The 19,404-nt window shown below is 45.4% G+C and overlaps 2 protein-coding genes across 6 annotated transcripts in view; both read right to left on the reverse strand.

Moving 5' to 3' along the window:
• LOC116998343 overlaps positions 1–18,997 on the reverse strand; it is a 42,958-nt gene extending 23,961 nt beyond the window's left edge. The window contains exons 1-4 of one of the 2 annotated variants that reach the window (XM_033063896.2): positions 17,471–18,997; positions 16,972–17,159; positions 8,357–8,517; positions 4,963–6,590 (exon numbers count right to left, since the gene is read on the reverse strand). In XM_033063896.2, the coding sequence (XP_032919787.1) occupies positions 6,127–6,590; positions 8,357–8,517; positions 16,972–17,159; positions 17,471–17,482 (825 nt within the window). In that variant the 5' untranslated portion in view covers positions 17,483–18,997 and the 3' untranslated portion in view covers positions 4,963–6,126. Of the gene's footprint in view, positions 1–4,962; positions 6,591–8,356; positions 8,518–16,971; positions 17,160–17,470 lie in introns of those variants that run through there. The other variant, XM_033063897.2, reaches the window with a different exon arrangement.
• A 90-nt stretch (positions 18,998–19,087) lies between these two features.
• MEIS2 (Meis homeobox 2) overlaps positions 19,088–19,404 on the reverse strand; it is a 171,823-nt gene continuing 171,506 nt past the window's right edge. For all 4 annotated transcript variants that reach the window (XM_033063892.2, XM_033063890.2, XM_033063893.2 and 1 more), the window contains exon 13: positions 19,088–19,404. This exon is cut by the window's right edge and continues 1,135 nt beyond it. The gene's annotated coding sequence lies outside the window, so the exon portion shown is untranslated.

Consider the following 19,404-nt stretch of genomic DNA (forward strand, 5'->3'; position numbering starts at 1 on the left):
GTGTGAGATTAGGGCTTCTCAAGATGGTCTTTGTTCTTCCCATTTTTCCTAATGCGACAAGGCAGGGGGTTGTCAGGATTTTACCAGGCAATAATACAACTTTTTTTTTACTCTAGATACACAAATACCTCCTTCTCTGCATGTTGTGACACAAATCCCTTAGCAAAAATTTCATTTCATTTTTCTTTGCTTTAGATTTAAAAAGGTATCCCTAAGCACCTAAAATCCTAATCCTAAGGTCACCTCTTCTAATTTAGGCATCTAAATTTGTTCTGTAATTAATGCACTCTTACCATCATATCTCACCTACCACACATTTGTCTCCTCAGCATATTTCATCTAATTCTAAGACAAATTAGTTAAATAAGTGGACTGCAAAGTAAAAGAAGGTGACCAGTACAGACTGGATGTCTGACTTTTAGACAACTAAAATTTAAAAAATAACAATACCAAGCTTTGTTCAGTTTCTTTAAGTCTTCACATGTTTATCTATAGAAGGTATTTTAGATTCTAAATTGAAAAATTTTTTTTGGCCCAGAATATACAGATGACAGCAGATGTCCCTTTGGTTGTGTCAGCAATGATTCCTTGCAATCAATTTCAGTCACTTGTTCGAAATTCAGAGTAGTTTTGCTCTAGGTTTGCTCTACAGCCAAGGAAGAAAGGCAAGTGCCTTAAGAGTGATGTCTCAGGGGGTGCCTGCCTTTCTCCAGTGACATCAGGGGGAGACTGAAGCTTCAGAGTCCCACCTTAGGTACTTCTATTAAATGAGGGGGTGAATCCATGTGTATCAGCTGCAATGCTGGGGCTTGTAGTAAATTTGAACTCCACATTAAAATCTTGCAAGTATAATATAAATCATATGTGTACGTTGTGTTTGTACTTCATGCACAGTTTTTCTATGCTTCTACTGCAACAAAGTAAAACAACATGGTAATATTGTCTGTGAAATAGTAAAGCCAGTTTTCAGAAAGATGTGGAACACCTTTGCACGCAGACCTCAGCTTAAATTACTTCTTAGAAGTGAGCTTTATCCAGTTATACAAAGTGGAATAATACTTTGAGAGCCAATCAAATGCAATATTGAATTTTCTGTTTAACTATAATTATACAGTGAGGCCATTTGACTCAATAATAACAATAACAACAATAATAGTAACAATAGTAATAAAAATAAATAAATAAATAAAACAGCCTCTGTAAAGACTTATTGCCAGGACTAACATTGTCAGTGACATCCAGGATCAGCAGTGGTTACAAGCAATGGACACAAAATGCAGTTGTCTGGTTTTGACAACAAAATATTCTGCATTTAGCAAAGGCATATGTTTCAAACTCAAATGACTTCACTTCAAATTAAAGCAAAAAATGTTTTGAAGTGTCGTCATTTGATAATCATTTGCTTTAAAATAAGCAACAGATTTCTATCTAATGGGATCCACATCTTTAACAAGTGAACCAACATTGTGACAAACAAAAAACAACCTGCTCTAAAATAAAATTCCAAAATAAATTACATCTAGCTGTTTTGTTGTTGTGCTGTGTTTTCCTATTTTGGCTGCCTGTAGAGCTCCCACAATTTTTTCATTGCTACAATGACAAATGCTATGAGAAAAGACCTGGGCCACTGCCAGAAATCTACTCTAGACTTCAGTATATGTTTCTGCTTTCAAGAGTCAATTGTTTTCCTTCTCTCCCAGGGGTCACTTGCTACCTTATTACCAGAAAGAATGACCCCTTGACAGCGCAATTGAGATCCAGAAACTCAACAAAACTGTAACCCCTCCAGTGGCATCAGAATTGTAATCAACAGCAGTGGGTCTGGAAGACAAATGTACTTGTATATAAGGCCACCATCTTAGAGAGTGGCTTCTCTACTTGCAAAGAAACCTATCTCTATTTGGTTTCTTTTGATATTTTTATTACCCCTTTCTTGTAACCTTTTCATTGCTAGTGCTCTCAAGGCAGGAGTGTTTTCACAGCGTTGGAATTACCTGTGCTCATTTTACACAGTTTGCTGCCTGTTCCTTCTCTTGCAATCTGTGCTGTGAAGCACGTGACTAGAGATGGGAGCCCCCAGTCATTATGGATTTCTTCTCCTACTCAGCTTAATTCACTAGCAGAATAGTTGTTCCTTCAATATCCCTATTGCCATGTAAGAAACACAAGTACAGAATCTCCAGCCTGGAAATCACAGAAAAGAATGAGCTTGAAATATTAAGGAGAACTTTACAGAGAATATACCTTGCCCTTGCAAAGGAATGCACTGAAATGTGTGTTATACAATAATATTTCTCAAATATAGTTATTACTAAAAGCATTAAACTTATTTGCTGGATCCTTTTGCATAGACAAGATCTGCAAAACCAAGGTTGTTTTATATGAATACATACAAAGATATTCTCCAGCATGAGACCCTAGTCTAGTTCTTATGTTGTACATGTGGAACCCTGACTCAGAGTCCTGAGGCTACCAAAAACTGTGCCTCTAAATTGCCTAAATGTTTGGGGCTTTTTAATGTAAGCAAACTTTCAGAAAATCTCAGTGCGAATTAAAGCTTGAGAAGTTTCTTATTCTGGTGATTTTATTACCAGAATTACTTGACATGTGCGGTAGAAAGAATTTTTTTAAGACCATCCAACCACATGGTAGAAAACAAGGTACCCATGAACCAAAGCACTGCTCCCAGATGCTCTGCCATCTGACTATCATTACACAGATATCGGGAAATACTTCAGATAATTGTAGGAGAAAGTTCCTCAAGATAAAAAGATCTAAAAAACAGATATTAAGTAGACAGTGTGGCAAAACACAAGTACACAAAATCCCACTGCCTTTAACAGAGATTTCGGTGAATGCAGGAATTTGCAGACTGGAGTCTTCAAACAGTGTCATGGCCTGAGGTGCAAAAAAACCAGCAACAGAGATCTGCTGAGCATGCACTGGGAAGAACAAGAAAGCATGAGGTCAAGAAAGAAATGGTTTTGCTACCTTTCTGGGACATAAGTCACCACATTTTACAAACAACAAAATAAAAGGTATTAGACCCCTAAGTGACCCCTGAGAGGAGCAGCAGATGGCTGGCTCGCACTTTCAGGAGAGAAGCATCACAAATAGCAAGAATGATGTTTTCCCTACACTGTCCTACCCATGAGATGTCACCATAATGCAGAGAAGGCGCCAAGCCCAGCTTTCCCTGCTGAGGCACAGCAGTTCTGCTACAGCCAGGCAAGAGAGAGGAGGCTGTGAAAATGGCTCTTCTGCCCCAGAAAGCAGGCTGTGGTCTCTGGTAAGAGCAGACAAAGTAATGTTTTGAGTTTCATGTTGCTGCCTTACAGTAAGCTCTGTGTGACTGAGCTCTTCCGCTGTCAACAGCCACCCTGTTGACAAGGCAGAGTTGTCTTCTCCGGCAGAGAGACAGGCAGAGTTGCTTCACACCTGTGTTTTACTTCTGCAAATCAAAGGGCCGGATTGAAGCCCTAATTAATAACCAAAAGGGCAAAATTGACAAGTGCTTCTTTTGGAACTAGTATTGAAAAACATATGGCCTCTTATTTTCTTACACATTAGGTCACATCATTTTAATTTCTATCCAAAAGCCCAGAAGCAAGTTACATGGATTCTCCACATGTCTAAGTACCATACATTAAAAAAAACATGCTGAAATAATGTTATCAAAGTATGAGACCTACCTGACTGATGGAAAATTCTTCTACAAAGAGCAGCTCTAAGCTTCCCTTAAACAGAATGAAGGAAAATCTAAAGATAATAATGAATAAGAAAGTAGCTGCTTCTGCCAGACCCATCAAGTTAAATGGCTCTTTGTATTGTTCAAAATGTGTATAATATTGTGTTATGTGGCAGAGGGTAAAGAGAGGGAAATTCCAGTGATGTTTTGATGAAACAACAAATAAAAATAATATTTTGACAGAGAGAGCTCATCCTATTAAAAAAAAAAAAAGCATTTCTCTCATTTCTCTGACTCAAACAGAAATCTCTTTATTGAGGTTACACATGGAGCCTCACAGTAATACTTAAAGGAAATGTGCCATTTGCAACATGCAGAATGACTAAAGACCCTAAGTACTTGGCATCAGTTGAACTTAGTTCTAAATACCTATGATAGACATTTTTTGAATATGTTTCCTGAAAGCAGTATCAGGGACTTCAGCAGTAGCTTGCACATGCTGATAGGTTGAATTGGTGCTCATATACCAATACAAAAAAGGATTAGCTTCTGTTAACGTGCCAAGTTGGGGGGTTATTTTTTATGCTAGCATTCGAATTTATTTGCCCTCCTGATGAAATGTTTACCTCACACTGCCTCATTAATATTAACCTCATAGATCAACAGATCTTCATATTGACAGAATAGAGAAGTCAATATCACCTTATTATTATTTAATAAGTATTTCATTGTCAGTAACTGAGTGAGAACAAACATCTGTGCAGTATAATGGCATGCACTTTAATTTTGCAAGGTTACTGTCTTGCATGTTTGACAGAGGAAAGCCAACCCATAGTAAAAATCCCCCAGTAATATCAGTGTATAAAATGACAACATGTTGAAGGACATTTAAATTGAACAAAACAGGCTTTTTTTTAGTCCCAGTTTTGATATACAAATGTTGGATGTGTTTTACTGTGGCTTCTGACTATGATTGATAGGAGATGCATCAATTTCAAGGTTTGTGAATTTAAGTAAATTGTTGTCAGTGGTATCACTTCTTCTTTTTTGTATTTTTTTTCAAATTATCTCCTTACAGAGAATAGAGTATTACAAATTGAGACAGGATATACATAAAGCATCAATTTACCTTGAATATCCACTTACAATAGTAAAAAGAAAATAGTTGTGATAAGAATGTGAGTACATCAGAGTTGTTCAGAAAACTCCAGAGTATTTAAAAAAAACATTGCTTATGGTTTTCCTTCTAAATAGTTTTTGTTGCTTCTGTTTGGAAAATATATTGCTTGCCTTTCCTTTCAAAGGAAAAATAGCATATTTATTTTAAAAATATATAAATAATAGTAGTAGATGTAAAGTGCTTCTTTTATATTTGTCCTCAGAATGTAATTCCATTAATTATACATTATTAAAAAATACTGTTATACATTAGGGGGGAAAAGATAACCAAACTTGTATCAACTCTTTTCAACCTGAGGGGAGTTTATTTACTCTTCTTTCCTTCATAATAATGCTTTACTTGACTAAAAAGCTTGAAAAGCTTTCTTTAGAATTGTGCTTAAGCACCATACAGCAAATATTGCTATGGATCCAATGCTTTCAGAAATTAGCGGTGTCTGAATATAAAATAGTTTTCCCTAGGTTGCTTCTTATGTGATGATGTCTGACTCAGGATGTGGTGAAATGCACAGATACTTTTTGTTGTTTTCCAACACATGGTCATGACTCGTTTCCATGTGTAAGTGTATTGTGTCTATGCATCTCCACGCCTGTCTATATGCATATAGCAGTGTATATACTGTTTGTGTGTGGGTTTGGTTTTAACATCAGATTCTGTAAGTGAATAAAGATACTATCTTCATTTTACTGTTCTCCAAAGGGGCAACATGGAATGGATTCTGTAAATCCAACTATACATGCTGCTGATTAAAAGCTGATGGTAACAATTAATATACAAGGGGACAGACTAGTTTTTCTTCTAACTTTTTTTTTTTGAGAGAAAAAAATGAAAATTAGACAGAAAAGACCATTTCCAGATGTGACTGTATAGGGCTCGATTTGAAGCACTTTTGTTATCTCCTTAATAATGCATATAAGAGTGCTCATGTGAAATATTTGTTAAAACTCCATCCTAGTAGATATTTGTGCTTATGAATTGATTCCTTATCCATATTTTATGGAGAAGTAGCTCAGCATTGGATTACAGCACATTATTTTCCAAACTCCATATTAGACTCTGCATATCTCTCTACTGTGCCTCCAGGCTTAAATTAAAAACAAACTTAAGAAAAATTTAAAGAGACAACATTCAGAAACTTATGTTTTTACAAAGCTTCTCAAAGTTTATAATTATTTTTGTCCCTAATAGGCCTGCCTTTGAAATAATTTGATGGCTAGGTTTGTAAATTCACATGGAAAGATCTGGCATTCCATAGTCATTAAGGGGAGTATATATCACAAAAATGGTTTTGCATATAAATAATGGTATACAGGATTTGGCTTAAATTGTCTGCTTTCATTTGATTTTTTTTCTTTGAGATAATTTGGAGGAAAGCAGGAAGATCAAATTGAACACAATTTAGAAACGAAACTTGGATAATTGAGCTAAGTAGGTTGAACTTGCCAGTCACCTGTGACCTCTTCCTAGTGACACATCGTTTCAAACAGCTGAAATGAGAGGGCCTGCATCGAATTGCACAAAATAAACACAGCGAGTGGAGTTTCAGCCTGGACCCATGACATGCCTCGTAGTCTGCTCCATTTTTACTGAAGATGTAGCACCACTGCCTCGGGAAGGTGTTTGGCCACCGGGTGTGCTCAGGGAACCTGGTGGAGGGGAGCAGGATGGGCACTCTGGGAGGGCCACCGTGCAGGGTGGTGGGGGAACAGAACAGCACGGGACCTGTAAGAGGTGAGAAATTGGAGCTTCACAAGTAACCGAGCTCACCCGTGGTAAGACCTCCTTTATATACCACTGCAACTGAAAGTTTGCGATCGTCCCTGTGTGGGAACCTAATATTTGGCTGTTCATTTTGAAGCGATTATTCAAAACACCTTGGCAGCTAAACCCTCCCTGCTTTCAGGATAATTATTTCTAATCGTGATTGGCAATAATAGTAATTGCCATATTCAGCCAGCACCCAGCTGTAACGATTTTTCTTTATTATTATTATTTGGGTTAACAATCGCCACTGACAACAATGTCTCCCGACCCTCTTCTCCCTCCCTCAAATACACAGGGAAATGAGTACCAATGCTCTCAGCAGCCGTCGGGCGGCCGCTTCCCCCTCCCCGCGGGCTCGGTGGGGACAGCAGAGGGTGGCAATGCGGTGATGGGGCCGGGTCCCCGCCGTGGGGGCTGCTCTGGAGGGTCGGGGGCGACCCGGGCTGCCGCAGCCTTCCCCCAACACCAGCAGCCGGCCTCCCCCGCTCCGACGGAGCAGGGCTGCAGCCGCGGCTGTAACGAGCCTCTTAATAAACCTCCGGGTCGATGATGCATCGCTCGCCAGTGAATCTTCGCGGGTTTATTTATTTTAACTAAATCGCCCAAATGGATCGCAGCTCTGTGTTGACTCTGGCGAGAGGCGAGGCGGGGAGCCGGGGGGGCTTACAGGTCGCCCGGGGGTTGCGGCGCTCTGTGCGTGCAGGCACTCTGTACTGCCCGCCGCCCCCTCCGGGAAAGGCTCCTTCGCCACGGTGACCGCCCCCCTCCCCTTCCTCCTCCTCCTCCTCCTCCTCCCCGGGCTCGGCCGCGGGCGCCCTTGCAAGGAAGGAGGGAGCGCAGGCACGGCCGGAGCGGAGCGGCACCCCCGGCCTGGCCGCTCGGTCCGGCCGCCGGGAAGGCGTGGGGGGCCAGGCAGGGAAAGGCACAGGCTGCGTGATTCAAACAGGGGTAAACCGGCCCGCTAGACGCTTCCTCAGGTTGACGGTCACTAGAGAGAGGTGAGGGTCAGAGCTGTCCCCGCCAGCCCAGGGGGGCGAGAGGTTCCCGGGGGGATCTCCCTGCGCCAGGGACAGCCGGGCAGGGAGCGGCCACCCCCTTGTGCAGCGCTGACGGCAGAGCTAGCCCAGCGCTTCTCCTCCTGCCCGCTGAACTTCGCAGCGTTTCTCGTGCTATTCATGCTCACGTCAGAGTGGAAGTTTGGGCCGTGGCGATGCGGGATGCTGGGGGTGTCCCCCGAGCCCGCTGGTGCCCACCGCGCCCGGCGTGCCAGGAGCAGCGCTCGCCCGCCGAGCGCCCCGAGTCTTTGGGTGCCCGGCAGGTAAACACAGCCAACTCCTCGGGGACAAATGCAGCCTCGGGTTTTTAAAACCACACGCGCAAGTTACAGACAGCGTCAGCAGGAGTGCTGTCACTGGCCTCCGCCGATGGGTGCCGCGCCTGCTCTTTGTCACCTCTGGGGCATCCCCGCAGGCTCGACCGGGTCCGACGGACCACAGCCCCTTCCCCGAGGCCGCCGAGCTCCGCCGGGAGCGGGGAGGCCGCGGTGGGGCCGCCGGGCAGCGCCGCTGGCGGGGGTGCCGGGCCAGGGGGATGCGGGGATGGGACGGGCAGCCCGGCACCACGCACCGCGGCCAGCCCCCCTTCCTTCTGGAGCGCTGCTCCCTGACGTCAGATGTTTGCTTAGGCTTTTGTTCAGTTAAAAATAGTTTCACGCAGGAGCTTACCTGCCGTGGGTGGTGGCTGGCCGTGGGCTGCGCCAGGGAAGCGTTTTCTGGCAGAATCAATTATTCCCTTCGCCCTCGGATCTTTGATCTCCGCACGCAAATTAATTATAGTAGTATGCAGGAAACCGGCTCGCAGTCTTCTAAACCCAGCATTTTGCTGCCTGAAACACATGAAAAGGGAAAGTTTCTTTGCAGTTTAGCTATAACAGAGCGACGTTACCAAGGCTAGATATTTCTTACTGCGACCCATTGAATTGTATGTATTCTGAAATATTTTCATCATTCCAGTAGCCCTTATTTTCTTTTTCTTTTTTTTTTTTTTTTGCCTTTGCGTCTCATCCATGGCCGTTGCGGTGTTGTACTTGTAATTGTATATTATTCTAGTAAAATAATTGCTTTCTAGCAGATTACGTGCGGCAGACATTTATTCTTCTTCTCCTGGTTCTGTGGAGTTATTAGAGAAGTAATGGATGCCAAGACAATCAAGGAATATTTCCTAATTAAAGAGGAAAAATGGAACTGTCACCATTTTCCACTGTTTGTGAGCCAGTTCGTGTGCTCAGATCACACACACTTGTACATCACAAACACAGGCGTAGGTACTGCGTGTCTGCAGTGCATATGCACCCACGTACACACACCCCTCTCATGCAGTTAGTTCCTATTTCTTACAAAGGTTAAAGAATAACTTGAAATCGAAGACAAATGAATTGACAGGAAAATGTATCACTTTTTTTCCGCTCTAATTTCTTCCCACATTATAATGAATCTCTGAGCCTTTAGCTAGGTGGGCAATTAACCACCCAGTGCCCACTGCCCTGTAACAATCACCCCGCTGTATAGTTTATGGAGCTGAAGTTTTTTAACAGCTCCATATCCTTATTTTATTATTGTGTACATGTGGGGTATGTAATCTCCCACACGTGCAGATCTATGGGATCTATACAGCGGATGTATAATTTTATAGTTTATCTTAGCCCAACTGCTCCTGGGTGACAAATCTCTCTGTCGCGGGGAGCACCGTCCTCATTTCAATACTATTTCGTTCTGGGAGCGCGCACGGTAATTCTTTACATCGAAATAGCTTCCCCTCTGGTTCCTATATTTTAATTTAGTAAAGGACTGATTAGCTGTGGCTTTAAAAGGGCCAGGTCTGCGCTGGCTAACAGCGTCACCTCTCACCTCTCGGCAGCCCCGGGCTGGGGTCACTGCGGGGCCGCGGCGGGGGAGTTGGCAGCGCTGCTCCGCTCGCTCTGCGCCGCGCTACCTGCGCGCCCCTCACCGCGCCCGCGCCGCTGCCGAGCTGCCTCTGCCAGCAAACCCCCCCCGCTGAACGGGGAAGAGCAGCCCGCCTCTGCCTCTGGTACACCGCTGCTGGCGTGAATCACCGCGGAAAGAACGGGAAGATGCAGCTCTGCTAGGCGAAAGTAATTGTTTATTTTGAGTCTCAACGAGCTGGTCTAATGGCACCTTTCCCTCTGACTTCCAGGAAGGGGAGGAGGAGGGCCCGCTGGGGTGCATCGTCCTCTTTAAAGGCTTCGTGTAAACTTCCACATTTTGAAATAATAACTTCAAAAACCTGTGTTTGATTGTATTCAGGCGTGTGTGCCCATCTCACATCGATTGGTGGATCCATTGGAGGTGTAAAGATCCGTTGATAACATGCAGGTCGAGTGTCCCTAAATCAGCAGATTCTCCCTTCTCTGATAAATCCTGGAATTAGTTTAACGAGGAAGAAATATTATTTTTCATTTGTGAAAATGTATTTCAAAGAGGAATTATATTCTATCAGGAGAGATTACAACAAAAATCAGAATCACTTCTGAAAAGCTTTCGCTCTAAGCAAATGTTTCAAGTATGTCGGATCCTCATGAAACTACACTATAGACTTTATTATGACGGCTACTGGAAAACACGCAATGCATAAAAATACGAGCAAGAAAGTGTCGAAAATAATTTTTTCTACCTAGAAACAGTGAAAGGTGCAAGTACATTTTAGATACTTTTGTTGTTTATCAAACGATAGATGTAGACAAAGCCAAATACCTAATATTCAGGAAACCACAAATAATTTTAAGAAGTCACTTTTTTTTTTCTTTTTTTCTTTTTTTTTTTTTCCCTGAGTGTAGCGGTGTATTTACAGAACTGGTACGGAGTCATCACTTTGTTTATTTTTCTAACGTCTGCCCAAATTCCAGAAATCCGCAGAGCAGTAACAGCTTTTTCCATGTGTTTATCATCGAGGTTGCAACAGGATTCGCCTCAATTGTTCTGCCTTTCTTGTGTTTTCCTTTCTTCCCTTTTCTGCATTTCCCAGATACATTCGCTTTTGTTGCAAAAATAAACAGCCGAGTTTTTAACAGCAATTTGAGATGATAATGGTTACTGATCCCATTCTTTCCATCATAATCTTCAAGTGGTTTAAGATTAATGATAGGAGGTGTTTTAGCAAGGAGTGTGGGTTTTCTTCTCCAAAGACCATCGCTCTGATAATTTACTTAAGATGTTGACAAGACTGTCAGTAAGGCTAATTTTTTATTAAGCTGCTCTGTAACAACTGTAGTAAGCATTTGTTGTTATTTAAGCACATTGTATTTATGAATGCCTGCTATAAATATTGTTATTTGGTCTCTGCCTGATGGATTTGCAACAGAGATGATTTCCCTTGCCTTTGTTTCAAGAAAGGTGTCTTCTGGTATTCTGATAAATATTCTCTTCCACCCTCCCCCATCCCCTTTCACGCACATTTTTAAAAGAAAATAAATTTGAGCAACTACTCCCTCGGTCCAGCAATGTCTTCTGCAGAGCATTGTTTTGGCTGGACTCTGTCTAGGCACATCCCTGAAACAACGGGACAAGATGCAGGTTTGAGGGCTGGGTTTGGGTGATTATTATTTTTTTTAATTGGGAAAAATAATCTTTTAAACAGTAAATACGTAACTGTAGTACCGCAAGGTACGAAGAGGCTGGAGTGCCTCCTGAAGCGAGGGCAGTTAAGGATGTACGGGCTGCTCCGAGCGGAGTTGTGCCTTGCCCGACCCCCGGCACCCGCACTGCCCGGCCGGAGCGGCTCCCCGGGGCAGGCCGGACCCCGCGGCAGCGCTCCCCGGGCCAGCGCTCGCCCCCCGGACCGGGCTGCCCGCACGCTGTGCGCTCCTCGCGGGGCAGCGGCAGCAGAGCCCCACGGCGGACCCGCCGTGCGGGAAGCGGGCTCGGGGCGGCCACGGCGGGCTGGCACGCGTGGGTGCGCGCAGGGCGGCGGGGGCGGCCGGGAAACAGCCCGCTCCATCAGAGAGGAAAAGTCTGGGGTGAAACCGTAACAGAGCGGCCGAATTCACCCTCCTGTGTGCTTTCGATAAACACGAAGTCGTGGCCTCACCTAGAAATCACGGGGATTCTGTGACACCCCTTGGGAAGTGCTTTATTGCTTTTTTCCCTCGCGCCTGCGGCCAGGGCAAGCAGAGGGGCCCGCGGGCAGTCAAATTCGGGTGGCGGCCCCCGAGAACCCCCATGCTGCCGCCGGGCTTAGGGACGGCCGGGGGCGCTCAGCGTGAACAGCGGGGGCTACCAAAGCGCGTACCCCCCGTTACCGGCCGCCTCTCTCCGCTAGCGGCAGCCCTGCGCTTGCACAGAAAGGAAAAGGGCAGCAAACAGTTTGTGGTAGGATCCCCCGGCCGAAAGGGCCGCGCGGGGCAAGGGGCACCCTCTGTCCGTTCCTCGCCCTGGCGCGCAGGGCAGCGCGCAGGGCAGCGCGCAGGGTAGCGCGGGCGGAGCGCGCCTCCGCGGGGCGCCGGGCGCGGGCAGCAGGGGGCGCTCCGAGGTTGCGCCTGGGAGCCCGCGCTGCCGCGCCGCGCGCCCGCACACGGACACGCACATGGACACACATGGACACACGGACACGCACATGGACACACATGGGACACCCTCATGGACACACGGACACACACATGGGACACACAGATACACACACGGGACACACGGACACGCACACGGGACACGCGCGGACACGGGGCACACAGACGCGTGCGCACACACCGCACACACGCACACACCGCACACACGCACACACCGCACACAGCCGGGGACAGCCGGCAGCACCGTGCGGGTGTCCCCGTGCAGCTCTCCGTGCGTGTGCGTGTGCGTACCATACATTACGCAACTTATTAAACACGACGATGAATTGTCAACATTTTTTTCGCATGTTAGTTCCGCTGATCCGGGCAGGATTTATTTTCAGGTCTCGGGTCCCGGAGCTATAATGCGTGATTTCTTTGCCTTAAATAAAATTGGTCAAATGTTGACAACCTTTAAGCCAATCTAACACTCAAGATTACTGATGGGAAACTAATGAGAAAATATCAGATCGTCCGGCCTGGGGGCTCCTAATTAAATCTTAGCTGATTGAAAAATAAAAGCGGGTTCGGGGGCGTGGGGGAGGAGGGAAGAAGCTCCGGGCTGAACTTTAGCTCTCATTTTACGTGATATTTCCCCAGCCCATCTCTCCCTCTGTGCTTTCCCCCTCCCTCCCTCCCGCTGTAAAAACTCTAATATTATTTCGCTGGTTATTTCGAGAGATCCGAATGCGGCTATCATTCCTTGCCCGGTAAACATTAAGGCCTTTAAGCAACGTGATTTAACTAATTAGAAAATTTACATCATTAAGTCTCAGGGAGAGAAAAAAGGAGAAACAAATCTGTCAGTCATTTTAAAAGAGACAGGCCCTATTGAAGTGTGAAGAAATCGGCTCTAATTCAAAAAGGCAATCGGGCAGAAAAAGCCCTCAACATTACCCTGCTAGTTATTAATCAGAAGGGGCTTCCCCCTCTTTGCTTCCCTGTAATGGCAAGAGCTGAAGCACATCGTTAGTTTCTCCTAAAGCTACCGCACAGTTTCCATTCAGCTTTTTTGCCACTCGTCCATGTCCCATATTAATAGCGAGTATTTGTCCATTCAAGGCTCATAGATTTGAAAATGTTTCCGAATAGGAGAGCCGCAGCCGCAGGGTTGGGGGGGAAATGTGTTTAAAAAAAAATTAAAAAAATAAAATAAGCTCACGAACTCTTTGCTTCGCCTTAGCCAAATACAAGGGCTGCACTGCCCCGTCCTCCCATTAACGGGAGGTCCTAAAGCAAACCCACTTGGCGAGAACCCGGTTATGGCTCCCCTGCCCTGTCTTTCTAAACAGACACAAGCCTGAGAGAAGCCTGAGAGTGGAAAGCATCCCCTTCCTTTTTTTTTTCTTTTTTTTTTTTTTTTTCCCTAAGGAGCGGCTGTGTTTAGTGCCACGCACCAGGCTCAAGCAGAACAATACAAACTTGACTGAAAATCAGAGCGATCGGGTTACTGATGCCTGGTCCTTCACCAAGTGGTGCTGGCCAGCGCGGCGAGCGGGAGGGCGAGCTGGCGGCCCCGCTCTGGGCAGCGCAGCTGGGCTGGCGGCACAGGGAGCTCGGCGGGTGGGGGCAGAAATGAAGCAGCTCGGTCCAAACCACACAGAGGGTTGGTTACATCTCTCTCTCGCTTTCTCTTGTCTACTCTTTCAAACGTGCTCTCTAATCCTCCCCTTCCAACTGTTCACAGTGGACTATAGTATAAATAATAAATACATTCTACTCTGCTTTTTCTCTCTCCCAATCTCGAAGAATCTGACAGTCGCTTTAATCAAAGGAGTTTGCGCTGGTTCTAAAGGAGTTTGCACTGGTTCTTCATGGAGGTAATTTAAGGAATTTTAAACACGCTTTGGACAAAACCAGGCGATAGGGGCCTATTTCTGATCTCACGGCCCGGGGACGATCTCTCCTGCGGCTCGGGGAATTAACCCCGTGTAAATGTGTTCAACATCAGCCTCCTGGTGGGGATTTTACTTGACAGTAGCCTGTGAAGAAACAATATTTTGGCAAGAAAAAAAAAAAAAAGAAAAGTGTCTCTGCCAGCCCTATTCCGACTTCCACTCATTTACGTCCCAGGGCTAACTTGTAGTCATCCCCGCAGGCAGATGCTTACAGAAATGTAAGGTCTCCAGCAGGACCGGACACGCTCCTTTCCTAGCGCTAGGTCTGCGGAACCGGAGCCCTCGCTGTCCCCCAGGGGAGCCCCGGCCGCCCCCGCCTCCTCCGCTCAGCACCCCCGGCCTCTCCGGGAGGGGGAGCGACCTGGGCGAAACACGTGCTCCGAAACCGAAGCGTTTCTCCGTTCCCAGCTAACGCAGCTGAAAACCCGCCCTTGCGCCCGGTGGGAGAGCGGCGAGGCAGAGCTCCCTGCCACAGCGAGTGGAGCTGATGGCAGTACGAAATGGAGATGGGAGGGCAGGAGGAAGAGCCTGCGCTCCCCCGCCCCTTTGCACCGGTTTGTCTTGCAGTTATTCAAAATGATTGAGTTTTCTGAAGAAGGCCCTTTAGAGAGAAAACAAAACCAGCAACAACCTCTTCCGCCAAAATCAACACGAATATCAACCTGTCCACCGGCAGGGTTTCGGAGCTTAGAGGCATTACAGTAAAATTTACGGCGTCCTTAACAACTCCCAATAAAAGCATTAAAATTCCCTTTAATTGAGAAAACATTGATTTTTAACTCTGGAAAGAACGAACCCGTAATTTAATTGCAAGCTTTCACCGACAGAGCAGCATCTCAGGGAGGCCACATTCCATCTTTAATAGAGCCACTTTATGAAGTGATAAAACCAAAGAAAACCTGACAAACAGAGACAGTTGAAATTGCGCAAGAAAAGTTATTTGCCTTCCCTTTCCCTCTTCGCAGCTCCAAACTATCCCGCTCTTCCCTCCCCCTCCAACCCCTGTCCTCCGATCAGAAAACACAACTGTAAAAGCAAAGGATTTAGGGTCTAGGGAAGAAGCAGTAGTTAATATTTTAAATAACGATTTGCTTTTACTAGGCACGGGGTGATGCCAAGAGGTTTAAGGGAACATTTTCACAAAATGGTAGCCTCTCCTGAAAAGGAAACTAATCGGATAAAACTTCCTTGCTTTCCCTTGTTCGTTACAAAAATAATTGCTAAAGAGAAGGAAAGGGAAATCCCACCCTCCCTTTCTATCTTATTTCTGTATCGGTTTTTGGTATTATAGAAGAGTAAAGAAGTTTTTGTTTGGTGGTTTTTCATTGATCAGTCACTCTGAGCTAATGTAATTATCCTCATCAATAGAAGGCTGCAGAGAGAATCATTATGTGGGTGACATTGATAAATGATCACCCAAGAGCTGCCTTTTCTCTTGGGCACCCCCACATATGACCCTCCCACATACACAAGGTAGCCATAGAAACACCTTGAGATCCTCAAACACTGCTGCAAATGGGAGAATACAGAGAAAGCGAGAGAAATCCAACTTCACACACTTTCTGCCCCTGCTGAAGCCTCCTTCCCCCTTGCTCGCAGCCACCGAGCCGGGCTCCGCTGTCCTGCCCCATGGGCGAGCAGCCCCGGCCCGGCCCCACGCCCTCTCACGGTACCATGTCCAGCATTTGTGGGAAGGGGGTGTCTTATGGAGTTTGCTTCTGGGTTTTTAAAATATTTCTTTCTTTCTTTCTTTCTTTCTTCCCCGGGAGTAGTTAAGCAATGAGGTTGCACGCACCGCACGTATTGAACGCGCATTGCGGGACCCCCTGGTTTTAATGGCACTCTTGGAAATGCTCACCAAAGATATTCACCCCGTCCCAGTAATGCGGCTTCTGGAAAATGGTTAAACACCAATTATTAGCAGCGTTTTCTTAGTCACAGGCCTATACGGGAAGATTGTGTATTGCTCACTAAGCCAAAGAATGTTTTTTCTCCAGCTGCAGACCCTCCCTTTTTTGTAAGCAAATTCTAAAATATTGAGAGCAGTAATTGATTCATAATGATCCATAAATCGATGGAAGGAGTGGGGTGAAGGTGCTTATTTATTTTTTTTATTCCTAAAGCTGCAAGTAAAGTAGCTTTGACACCGTGTGGGGATGAAGGGGAGGAGTTGTTTAGCTGTGCGGGGTCATCCATCATCACTGTCGCAGAGACTCTGCCCAGAGGAGCAACCTCCCTTCTGTCTGTCTCTTTCTCTCCACCAAAACTATTAATATTAAAATCTGCCTGCAAACCTTGCCCCCAGCCGCCCCTCATCCCATCCGGTCCTGCTCAGCCCGCAGAGGCTGGGCTGCCCAGCCCGGCTCGCTCCCGCGCAGCGCCAGCGGGGTTGATTTTTCCCCCAAGTGCTGTTAGGAGAGTTAAAAGGCCGGCCCCGTTTCCTCTCGGCTGAACCCAGGGATGTGGCAGGGGAGACATGTGGCGCTCAGCCATCCCTCCGCGCAGCAGAGCCCTCTCCTTCCGCTCCGCGCAGCGCGGGGACGCGGCCGTGCCTGGGGAAAAGATTCGGGCGTTTGCCGGGCTCCAGGGGCTTTTTTCCTAGCACACGCATCAGGCGTATAGTGGGGTAGTGGCTCCGCATCGACCCCCGCAAAGGCGCCGCCGGCAGACCCTCAGTCCCTTCGGCAAGCCTGGAGAGCCGCTGGAGCGACGGGCAAAACCTACAGGGGAGAGCGGGTCCAGCCCGTGTCCCCTCCGCACCCCTTCCCCTGCCCGGCCCGCCCCGGCCCCGGCCCCTCCCGGCCTCCCCTCGACCCTCGCAAACCTGGTCTGGGGCAATTTTCTCTCTCTCGCTCTGTCTGCGGCTATGGGTGAAAGGTGGGGAGCGCCCGGCTCCCCCCGGCATCTCTTCTTCGGCCCTGCGGTGCCCGCTCGCCGCGACGGGCAGGGCTCGGGCGGCAGCGCTGCCGGAGGTGCGCTCCCCTCCTCTCTTCGCCTTAAAGGCAGCAAAATCTGGAAGAAAAATCCCTCATTTATGGTGATTACAACTCCCAACGCAGACCCGCTCGGCGAAATGGAAATTTGGGATTATAAACATGTGTGTATGTAAACAAAAGGTGTTTCTTCTGTTACCCTTCGTTTCCCACAGCATAAGCAATTTTTATTCAGACTCGAGTATTTTCTTTAACACTATACCGCTGTCAAAACATTATTCCCGTTTTGTTTGCTTTTGACAGCTGAGCAGTTCTTAAAAATACCAAAATCGGAACCTTCCACGCTAAACAGAAAATCTTAGACGGAGAAATCTCTGCACGATATTGTACCTTGGATTTCATCAAGACATCTCATGGAAAGCACAGACCAAAAGGAGGAGAAAAAAGAAAGAAAATAAGAGACAACACAGCAATGCACATTCTCAGTTCATTATAAAAACAAATTATCTACTATGGCTAAATTCTTCCCTGTCCTTCTACCAACGTGATTTCTGACATTTCTCCTCAAATTCTAGAGAAAAGATCTGCAAGGATATAAAATACTGTTAAAATAATAATAATAATAATAATAATAATAATAATAATAATAATAATAATAATAGCCTCCCCTTTAAAGTGCTAGAACAAATAATCTTGCCTTCTCAAATTCTGCATCCACAAAAATCAGAGAATTTGGAAATGGGCACCCAGGCTGTGGTCTTCTTATGCGACTGAAGGGTTGATGTGATTTTAACCAGGACAGAGAGCATCAAAGCCGAGCAGGGAATTATAATCTAAATTTCATACGAAAGCCTTATAAGAGACGCCCACAAAGCAGGACTCGATTGCTAAATAAATCCTCACACCCATTCTACTGGCATCCTCCCTTCTGTCGCCAGCAGCGTGGGTCCATTTACTCAGCTCAGAAATTAAACATTAACTACGAGGCTGAGCCTTTTTCCACATTCCAAGGGTAAAAGTTGTCACTCAAAGTTTTTAAAAATACCCTGGCCAGTTGGAACGATGAGAAGGAAGGAGGAGAAGGGTTACAAATTTACAGATGTTGAAGTTGGAAATTTTTGTTTCCTAGAAAGTTTAATTAATTACAAGTCCTTTCCCACTCCCCTCCTCCCAGGAATAAAGGCAGAGTTTTCCCCTGTCCTCTGGGCCCCATCCCGCTCTTGCTGACTTAACAGTGCCACTGAGGAAGGTGAGAGGCTGCTTTTTCTAATATTGTTCATTGGTCTTCCTAGTTCAAACTCTCCTTTAGTTGCTTCAAAATGCCAGAAGCTTTTGTTTAAGAAAAAACCAAACCTTTAACCATGATTCTACTCCAGCTATTTGTATACAAAATGTCAAATCAACATTTTTCATCAGTCATTAGCTGATGGTTTGTTGTTTTGGTTTGGATTTTTTTTTTGCCCTGGAAACAGCTGAAGACAACAAAAGAAGTAAAACCACCTCAGAACTAGCTTATGCAATTCTCACACAGGAAAAATTCCTATTGGAGTCAAAGCTTCTTTTCTCCTCCTAAAACTTCTCAACCTACTCCTCCAATAAAGCCACTCTTTACCTCTGAGCTAAACACCTGGAGTTAAGGTCTGCTGTAGCTATGGATGTACACACACATACATGTACACACATGGCATCATCATCTCATGTCTGGGCCTTCACAACTCAAGCGCAGCTCCTATGGTATTAACAGGTAGTACAAGTATTAGACACACCTCTGAAATGCAAGCTGGTGAGACAGTATTTCAAATTGTGTTTAATCAGGTAAAAATCTAATATCAGTAATCAGCACAAATATATAATCTCAGATGGTGTTTCATTCAACTATTGATGACAAGCTTGTTTCTGATTTTTCCAGCCCCTCTCTTCTCAATGCTGGTAACAAACATGTTTGAGACATCTCTCATGATAACCTCAGACTCTCCTAAACATGATTAAAAACACAAAAGCCTAGCAAAAAATCAAAAATGAAATATTTATTACCGCATTTTGTGACTTAACACCTTTTTTTTTCTTTTTAAAACATAACGTCACAGTCCTCATACAAGTATTTTAATGTAAATTTTGACAAAGCTTAAAGGTAACAGCATTTTCTTCTAGTGAGGAACACGTGCTGAGAAAGGAAGAATTCATGGACATACAATACCAATTCCACAGCAGATCTGATACTAGCAAAAACATTCTTTTTTTTTTTTTCAATTGAGGTAAACACATAGAATATCTAACATGAAACAATTAATAGACCGAACTCTGTACGAAGTTTGTTACAGTAT

Source organism: Catharus ustulatus, chromosome 6 (assembly GCF_009819885.2).
Source record: "Catharus ustulatus isolate bCatUst1 chromosome 6, bCatUst1.pri.v2, whole genome shotgun sequence".
NCBI lineage: Eukaryota > Metazoa > Chordata > Aves > Passeriformes > Turdidae > Catharus > Catharus ustulatus.